This window comes from Nerophis ophidion, linkage group LG01 (genome assembly GCF_033978795.1).
Source record: "Nerophis ophidion isolate RoL-2023_Sa linkage group LG01, RoL_Noph_v1.0, whole genome shotgun sequence".
Classification (NCBI taxonomy): Eukaryota; Metazoa; Chordata; class Actinopteri; order Syngnathiformes; family Syngnathidae; genus Nerophis; species Nerophis ophidion.
The window spans coordinates 93,062,331-93,072,464 of record NC_084611.1 but is presented as its reverse complement, the minus strand read 5'-3'; the positions used below and the strand labels follow the sequence as shown (position 1 = coordinate 93,072,464).

Sequence of the window (10,134 nt, the reverse complement as noted above, 5' to 3'; positions counted from 1 at the left end):
AAATTAATCTTAATCAGGAAAAAATACTAATGATGTTCCATAAATAATTTTTTTAATTTTTGCAAAAAGATTCGAATTAGCTAGTTTTTCTCTTCTTTTTTTCGGTTGAATTTTGAATTTTAAAGAGTCGAAATTGAAGATAAACTATGTTTCAAAATTTTATTTTATTTCTTTTCGTGTTTTCTCCTCTTTTAAACTGTTCAATTAAGTGTTCTTTTCATTTATTCTCTACAAAAAACCTTCCGTAGAAGGAAAAAAATGTACGACGGATCGACAGACAGAAATGCCCGTTATTTTTTTTAAATATTTATCCGTTTCTATATATATTTATTGTGAGAAATCATTAAGATGATCAGTGTTTCCACAAAGATAAATATCATTGATTATTAATAATAACATAGAGTTAAAGGTAAATTGAGCAAATGGGCTATTTCTGGCAATTTATTGAAGTGTGTATCAAACTGGTAGCCCTTGGCATGAATCAGTAGCCAAGAAGTAGCTCTTGCTTTCAAAAAGGTTGGTGACCCCTGCCCCTGGATAATTGGTATCAAATCGGTACAAAAATCTGCAGTATCGCCCACCGCTGGTGGGATGAACTTCCGCCGAATCCGCCGCCTTTTTTGTGTTAACTTCCGGCTGCGACTCATCATGGCGGACCTGCGTCCTTATTGCACCTGTTTGTGTTTCCACTCAATAACGGTAAAGAAATACTTCAAAAAGTCAAATTGTGATGCTACGCGGACATTTGTGTCGAAGTGTAGAATACGTCATAGCCGAAAGTCGTTCAGCTTTTACCAAGAACTTTACCTGACAGGCATGTAGCTAGCACAGGGGTGTCCAAACTTTTTCCACTGAGGGCCAAACACTGAAAAATCAAAGCAAGCGGGCGCCATTTTGATATCTTTTTATTCCAAAAACCAATACAATATTTGTGTACAAATATACATTTAGGCCTCCACTCAGGCTTGATGACAGGGACCCCAAAAGGATCTTGGTCAAAAAAATCGTAAAAATGTGTCATTATTTTGTATTATTGTCATTCAAGGTTTAAATCTCTAGATCAACATTAGGTCTATCTGTCAACAAAACGTTTTTAAAGATTTAAGTTTCATGCCCTTTTTGTCAAAGAAAACCCAGTTTTGTTATGAAAACCCCCCCCACAAAATATGCAATAGTTTGTTTTGTTATGGAAAACAAAACAAAATATGCAATTGTTTTGTTATGGAAAAAAAACAGAAAATATGCAATAGTTTCCCCCAATAGAATGTTAAAGTGGAATATTTGAGATTATAGAATAATTGGAGCCTTAAAAATGTCACCACATGACACCATTGATTTCATCCATCCATCCATTTTCTACCGCTTATTCCCTTTCGGGGTCGCGGGGGGCGCTGGCGCCTATCTCAGCTACAATCGGGCGGAAGGCGGGGTACACCCTGGACAAGTCGCTACCTCATCGCAGGGCCAACACAGAGACAGACAACATTCACACTCACATTCACACACTAGGGCCAATTTAGTGATTTCAATTTGTTATTATTTTTTCAGCAATGACAAAAAAAAATAATCACACTAAAATTATTGGGGATCCAAAAGGGTCCCACTCATTAAAAACAAAACACTTTTTTTACTGTTTACTTTAAACACAATCGTCCTGAGATCAACTTCAGATCCACCTGTCAATTATAACTTTTATTGTTTATGTTTTTTCTTATTAGGCCCTTCTTTAGAATTAAAAAACGACTGTGTTTTTTGTATGGCAAACACAAAATATGCAACATTTTCTCCCCAAAATATCTCAAAGTGGAATATTTAATGTGACATTGATTTTGATTAATTATTATTTTTCAAACAAAATAACAGCCTGCATGGCAGCTTTGTGTTATTAGAGTAAACATTGCAACATTTTCTTGTCACATTTCACTTTTTCAGTTTTTTATTTTTTTAATCGTATTTGTAGAATGTGCTTATGGCCGTTCTTTTGACACCCCTGTGTTTTTTTTGATTGATTGATACTTTTATTAGTAGATTGCACAGTACAGTACATATTCCGTACAATTGACCACTAAATGGTAACACGCGAATAAGTTTTTCAACTTGTTCAAGTCGGGGTCCACGTTAATCAATTCATGGTGCTAGCATGACTAGCTTACTTCTGACATACAATATTTGGTGTAAATTGTTCTCATTTCTGAATGTGAATATGATTATTTTTTTCCGTGGTCCTCACCTGTTTGAAGGCACACCGGAGCTCCTTGAGGCCGACCATGTGTGCGGTCTCGGCGAGCATCCTGGGGCCCATCAACTCACAGAAGTCGTCGAAGTCGACATGGCCTCCCCCTGCAGACAGTCAGCACATACAGGTGAGCAACTCCAACACTGTTTAATGTCGGACATAACAAAGCCTTTGTTGTTTTTAATTGCACATAAACTCTTTTAAAGGCCTACTGAAAGCCACTACTAGCGACCACGCAGTCTGGTAGTTTATATATCAATGATGAAATATTAACATTGCAACACATGCCAATATGGCCTTTTTAGTTTACGAAATTGCATTTTTAAATTTCCTGGGAGATTCTTGTTGAAAACGTCGCGGAATGATGACGTGTACGCGTGACGTCACGGATTGTTAGGAAATATTAGCGCTGCGCACACACACAGCTAAAAGTCGTCTGCTTTTACCGCATAATTACACAGTATTCTGGACATCTGTGTTGCTGAATCTTTTGCAATTTGTTCAATTAATATTGGAGGAGTCAAAGTAGAAAGATGGAGTTGGGAAGCTTTAGCCACACAAACAAATGGTGATTCCTTGTTTAAAATTCCTGGAGGTGAAGCTTTCCTATGGATCGGAGCGGTCAAGCGAACATGGATCCCGAACAAATGTCAACCAGCAGTTTTCGGTGCGAAAATTGTGGTAAAAAGTCGCCACTTACCGGAGATCAGCTGAGCTTGTGCCGCCCATACAGCTGCCGTTGACTTCCATCAGACACTGGCTTCAAGACACCCGTGGACACACCCTTCCGACTATCAGGTACTATTAAACTCACTAAAACACTAGCAACACAATAGAAAGATAAGGGATTTCCCAGAATTATCCTAGTAAATGTGTCTAAAAACATCTAAATCCGTCCCAATGCAATCGCTTTTATTTTTTAACTTGCTTTTAATTTTTTTTTTTCTAGTCCGTCGCTATCAATATCCTCAAACACGAATCTTTCATCCTCGCTCAAATTAATGGGGAAATTGTCGTTTTCTCGGTCCGAATAGCTGTTTTTGTTGGAGGCTCCCAATAAAACAATGTTCAGATGTGAGGAGCTCCACAACCCGTGACGTCACGCGCACATCGTCTGCTACTTCCGGTACAGGCAAGGCTTTTCTCTTAGCGACCAAAAGTTGCGAACTTTATCGTGGATGTTCTCTACTAAATCCTTTCAGCAAAAATATGGCAATATGGCGAAATGATCAAGTATGACACATAGAATGGACCTGCTATCCCCGTTTAAATAAGAACATCTCATTTCAGTAGGCCTTTAATACCATGTTTTGTTGGCCACTTGAGGGCAGCAACAAGTTACAATGCGCAACTTTTGGCACTGAAATGCATTAACGCAGCATGGAGCAGCAGGGCCGCCATCTTGGAGTGGTGATCCGCTCCTCTCGGTGCAATTTATTTGGCAGAAGCAATGAAGTTTCAGCCCATTTCATTCATCTTACCTCACTGAATACCACTGACTTTCACCCCCTTTTTTGTCATGCGTGATAGAGGGCACATGTTTTATTATTCACAGTTCGCATAACAGTAAGAGAATATTCTTATATGCTACAAGTGACCAGACGTCCGAGATCAAAACTGGGAATAAAATCCCAGAGAAGGAGGAATAAAACGGCCAGCTATTTTTAAGTTGAGGTAACAATATGATTAGGTTACATATACATGCGTATATACTACATAAACAATGTATGAATACATCAGATATCTATATATCTAATGGAGCTATGGACTGTATCTCGGTTGCTGCAGCAGCAGCAAAGTTTATTCTGTCTTGATGCTTTATATTGACATTTTCTATTACATTCTTCCCTTAGATGATCATGTTTACAGTGATTTTTTTATATGTAATTTTGATGGATGTCGCTTTGGATAAAAGCATCTGCCAAATACTTCAACATGGCCAATTTAGTGTTGCCAATCAACCTATCCACAGGTGCATGTCTTTGGAGGTGGGAGGAAGCCGGAGTACCCGAAGGGAACCCACGCAGTCACGGGGAGGACATGCAAACTCCACACAGAAAGATCTCAAGCGCAGGAGCGGACCCAGGACCTTCGTATTGTGAGGCAGTAGACTCATTCTAAGTAAGTTACTCATTACACAACATATATATCTCTGGCATTTAGTTCAGTGCGGCCAATATGTGTAAAAATATTTATTCTTCTAAAATTTAGTGGGTGCGGCTTATAACCCGGTCTGCTCTATGGGCCTGAAAATGCGGTCGATTAATAAACCACTGATACCAAAATATTGGTATCGGGACTACCCTAATCATAAATCACGAATAATTAAAACAGTGCTGTAGTTTGACAATGAGCTTAGAGTATGTGTTTTTACTGCCATCTAGAGCATGGGTGTCTAACTCTGGCCCGCGGGCCAAATTTGCGTGTAATTTCATTTGGCCCTTGAGGCATGATGAAATTAACAATAGAGCTGGGCTGCCGGTATTATACAGCGGCGGTGCCGCTTTAACACCGCATTCACTGCTAATACTCATACTTGCCAACCCTCCCGATTTTCCCGGACTCCCAAATTTCAGTGCCCCTCCCGAAAACCTCACGGGGTAAACATTCTCCCGAATTTCACCCGATTTCTACCCGGACGACAATATTGGGGGCTTGCCTTAACGGCACTGCCTTTAGCGTCCTCTACAACCTGTCCTCATGTCCGTTTTTCCTACATAGACATAGCGTGCCAACCCAGTCACATAAGATATGCGTTTTTTACAAACACACGCACACAAGTGAATGCAAGCATACTTGTTCAACAGCCATACAGGTCACACTGAGGGTGGCCGTATAAACAACTTTAACACTGTTACAAATAAGTGCCACACTGTGAACCCACACCAAACAAGAATAACAAACACATTTTGGAAGAACATCTGCACCGTAACACAACATAAACACAACAGAACAAATACCCAGAACCTCTTGCAGGTGTAACTCTTCCAGGACACTACAATATACACCCCCCCAAGCAATAATTAATGTTTTATTCATGCACCTTCTCTTGCCACTTCAATGCTTGAATGTTTGATTAATTTATTATTGTTATTTTATTTGCAAATGTATTATTAGCCTGTGGAATTTTTTTTTTTTTATATTTACCTCAGAGGGCTGCAAATAGAAAAGAGGCATTCCATTTTTATTTAAATTTTATTTGATATGCAATTGATATTTTTTATTTATTATTATTATTATTTAAAACTCAATTTTACATGTCACTATAAAGTTATATAAGCCTTGCATGTTCAATATTCAATGCAAAACTTGTTTGGCTGCCTATTAAAAGCTTAATTTGTTCAACCTTGGCCCGTGGCTTTGTTCAGTTTTAAATTTTGTCCCACTCTGTATTTGAGTTTGACACCCCTGATCGAGAGTGTAGTTTTAAGTGTGTGTTATAAAACATGTAAACATCAATACAATATTTTTTTTCAAGTTTTTCTTTTAAATCATTTGCTTTTTGAGGCTTTTGGAACACTTAAAACATTGATTACAAATTCATAAAAGCACCAGTTGATTCAATGTTATTGGAAAAAAAAATGGTTTTAAACATCGCAACCTTTTAGACACAAAGAGAACCTACCAATAAAATAGTTTACTATCCTGATAGAAGTTCATGTGGTAATGATTCAAATACATTATTGTTACTGTGAAATTATCGGAATAGTGGCAAACACAAAGGCACATAAAGCAGAATTCATAAATGGAATCGGTCATTTAAATGGCCAACTATGTGATTTTGAGACTGCAAATTATGCTCTTTGTTGCCTTAAGCGAAGCTATATCTTTGGTTGCTTCCGCACTTGTGGAGCAGCAGTCTGGGAGGATCCTGACGCTGCATTGAAGACTTTCCTTCCTTAAGTGGGTCAGCCTGTAATCATCGTGTAAAGAAGTCTTTGGGGAATAATATCAGTTGAAAGTGCTTGGCCGGTTATTGGAAAAAAGACATCGTTTCATGGCATTGTTATCTCGATAAAGCGCTAACTAGAAGAGAAGTAAGCCGTTCTCCCTGTAGGGTCAAAGGAAAGCATTAGTAAGTGTATGAATAATTCATACAGCATGAAACATAGTATCAGAAACAAAAACAATCTCTTGTTCGTTGTAATAGTTTCCTTATAGCTATGCTTTTCTACATCATTTAAATGTTGATATGTTTGGATGGTGGTACATGTGTGTCACCTTGTCAAGAACATAAAGGACATTTGTAGTCAACGTCTCCATTTTTACTTTGATGTTGCTTGCTCTTGTCATCGAACCCATCTAAGCGTGAAGAATTGTTTTAAGCGTGTTTCTCCAGGTGAATCCAATAAGGTAGCTACACAGAAACAAACCATCTGGACTCAGGTCCCTGGTGACCCCAGTAATATGATTACTCTCCAATATTTGGTTCACTGTGTGTGGTTTTCAGGGGCCGTTGCAGACGCCGCTTGGAAACAATTGAGGAATATAAAAAAACACTAACAAAATGTTTCTATGTAAATAACTCCTTTTGCAACTTAAATATCTGTGGCTTATAGTCTGGTGATGCTAATATATGGGAAAAAAATGTTTTCCCATAAATTTAGTGGGTGTGGCTTATATATACACTTACAGTCCGGAAAACATGGTAAATATTGTTCTGGCTTTTTAAAGCCGTATTCATTTTTTTTTAAATTTGAGTGCTTAAATATGTTAATCGTTTTGACTTTTTAAGGGTTTCAGAGTATTTTTAATGATAAATAAAATACCAGTCTTTGGCATGTCACTTTCCAGTTTTTGTGACGTCACATGCGTTCATTTCCTGTTGTCATAATTCCTGCAAGTATAGATCGATCACCCTGTTCTACTGTAAGATAGCACAGTCTGTATGTTTAATGTGCACTATGAAACACTCCAGTTGCTCAGACGGAAATGTGTTTATACAAGTTTATATTGGGGTTGTCGTTTCTTCAAGTGGAATGTCTCTCGTGTTTTGTTTGCATTTGAGCAAATGTTATCAATCACGGTTTTACGATACTTTATTTTGTCAGGTGTTTTAAATTAAAAGTAATACAATGTATTGTAGCTTTCAGAAGATAACTTTAGATCAGGCTTGGGCAATTATTTTGACTCGGGGGGGCTACATTTAGAGAAAAAAAATGTGTCTGGAGGCCGGTATATCTATTTTTAGGAACACTAATATAAAACCTCACAATAATGTCTGATTGAATGCAAAAAACGTTATGACAGACCGCCTTAAAAAACATAATGGAATTGTACATTTTTCTATGAACGATTAAACACGGAATATTGACAAAATATGAATGTCACACCCCTTTTCGATCGACATATTTTACAATCAAGTGAAACGCAACAAAAATGCAACAAACAGTGAAATATGAACGCAAAGGGTACAAAATAAACCCACCTACAATCTGATATCTTTGCTGAATTTCCCCCAGGGATCAATAAAGTACTTTCTTTTCTATTCTATTCTATTCTATATATCACTTAGCTTTAGAACTTTGTTGTGAAAATCTCTTTCCGCGTCTGCGGAAACGCTTCCCGCCCACACTGCTTGATGCCTCGTCTGAGCTGCTATGACGTAGATGACCATAGTAACTAATTAGATTACCATAGTAACTAATTAGATTACCATAGTAACTAATTAGATTACCATAGTAACTAATTAGATTATCATAGTAACTGGTATATAATCCTTAAGCGCAGATTCCAACCATTGAAATACTTTGTATAGTTGAAGACTTAGAGTTATTAGAAAAGATGAGGGCACATCATAATGGCAGCTACACTTTACATCTTAAAGATCTAAAAAAATTATTTGGTAATGTCCGGTGGGCCAGATTGAAAAGCTCAACGGGCCGCATGTGGCTCCCGGGCCTTCATTTGCCCAGGTCTGCTTTGGGTCATGTGGCCATTTTTTTGCTCATGTCGGGCCCAATTCCAGCAAGTATTTTCTCTGTGCACACACATCTGTCTCCACGTTTCACTCCGAGACACACAACACTTGGTCATTGTCCGCCGACACGGTGTGTTCAAAGACCTTGACCACCATAACATATAAACTGCAGCCATATGCACAGACTGGTCTGGAGCGGTGGCTGAATGTCCGGGCTGTGGACATACTTCCATATAATGGAGATACACCCACGGACAGCCATCTTCACAATGTAACATGGTATTGTCAGTTCTTAATGAGCGAAAGGCTCCCAGCAACGCAAAGCAAGTGTGACGTCAGGTTCGGACATGACGCCAAAGAATCTAAACAGTCTTTAAACACGAGTTAGTTGCCAGTTGGTTTTATTACAGGAAAAAGTGACAAAAAGGATTGGAGAAATATCTAAACAATTCTCGCCAAAGTACATTGTACTATAATCAGCATTATATTAAAAATAGAACAAAACTATTATGTAAGAAAAATATATATGTTAATCATAATCATCACCACCAGAGGTGTTTTGGCAATTTAGGGGAAACCCCGACATTGAACAAATAAAAGTGTCCTATATTACAATCAAGATGTTTTGTCATGTTATTTTGTGATATTTGCACCTAAAGATATTCTTGTACATCAGGTTAGGAATATGGAGGCAAGTGGGGTGGGGGAGTATTTTTCTGGCTGTCTAAAATATTGTGTAAATTATTTTATGTGTTCTGGTTGAGGCCTCAATTACAGAATGATTAGCAGGCAGAATATTACATTTATTAGTTTAAAACTTTGTCATGCAGCAATCTGAAGCCACGCCCCCTGAAAATGATCTGTCAAGGGTACACTTATTGATGCAAAATATATCTCGATTAATGTTGAGTTAACTATGAACAAAATGTGATTAATTGCGATTAAATATTTTGTATCGTTTGACGGCCCTACTTTTTTAAAAACATTTGATGGATGCCTGTTCTGATGAACTAAATTATTCTGTAAAATACTGTAGATGAACAGCTCTGAGAAATGTTTATTTTAAAGAAAACATTTTTACCCAAACATTTAACAAAGTCTAATACAAATTTTTTTATTTATTTAGCCTTTATTTAACCAGGTTTTCCAAGGGAGACCTGGCCAAGAGGGCAGCAGCAAGGTTACATTAAAAACAGTAAACAACACATAAAACATCAAATTTACAACATTAAAACTTGCTCATATGACACATGTGCACACAGACAAGGTAGACTGCAATCTTTTCACAGAAGCTTCAAACTGATTTAATGTAACAAGGGTTTGAAGTTGAATATTCCATTGTAGGTTATTCCAAGCCTTAGGTGCTGAACACCTAAATGCTTTTTTTCCCAGTTCAGTTTTTACTTTGGAGATGACAAATTGAAGAACATTCATTGAACGAACATTGACTTCCTTGTTTTTTTCTTTACAAAGAATGGTTTTGTAGATGAAAACATACCAATAATTGAGGCGTCGAGCACATAAAAATGTCCAGTTAACCATTGAGTACAAATTAGCTGACGAGAAGTCTCCGACAATTATTTTCTGAAGTAAAACTGTACGGCAGATCAGTTCTTTGTTTTGAGTTCAATACCAAAAAAAGCAAAGCAACAAACCAATTTGCGGAAGTGTTATGGTATATTTGCTGCACTGTATTATGTCCAATGAAGGTCTGTGACCATGCATGTCTAGTTTTGTTTTATGATTAGTTTTCATTTGGTGTTTTCAATCTACCGTAGAGAGACGTTGTTTTTTCCCCCCACACTGTTTTGATCTAATCTCCTGGAACATCAAGGGCGCATAGGCTGGATTTGACTGGTTTTTACTGCCTCTCTGACACCACAAAATATGTCCCTACCCTTTTCCCCACAATTTATGATGTGAAAATACATATACATCCATATGGCTTTTGACTGAGCCCACTGAAAGGGAATCTTTC

The 10,134-nt window shown here is 37.6% G+C and overlaps 2 protein-coding genes across 2 annotated transcripts in view; one reads left to right on the top strand and one right to left on the bottom strand.

The window, feature by feature from the left end:
* Nucleotides 1-596: 596 nt before the first annotated feature.
* doc2d (double C2-like domains, delta) overlaps nucleotides 597-10,134 on the top strand; it is a 181,382-nt gene continuing 171,844 nt past the window's right edge. The window contains exons 1-3 of the mRNA XM_061916627.1: nucleotides 597-699; nucleotides 2,241-2,363; nucleotides 4,209-4,357. The gene's annotated coding sequence lies outside the window, so the exon portion shown is untranslated. The remainder of the gene's footprint in view (nucleotides 700-2,240; nucleotides 2,364-4,208; nucleotides 4,358-10,134) is intronic.
* Nucleotides 2,231-10,134, bottom strand: part of LOC133562390 (calcium-binding protein 1-like) — a gene marked incomplete at its 3' end in the record, with an annotated part of 51,754 nt that continues 43,850 nt past the window's right edge. The window contains exon 7 of the mRNA XM_061916602.1: nucleotides 2,231-2,340. Coding sequence (XP_061772586.1) covers nucleotides 2,231-2,340 — 110 coding nt within the window. The remainder of the gene's footprint in view (nucleotides 2,341-10,134) is intronic.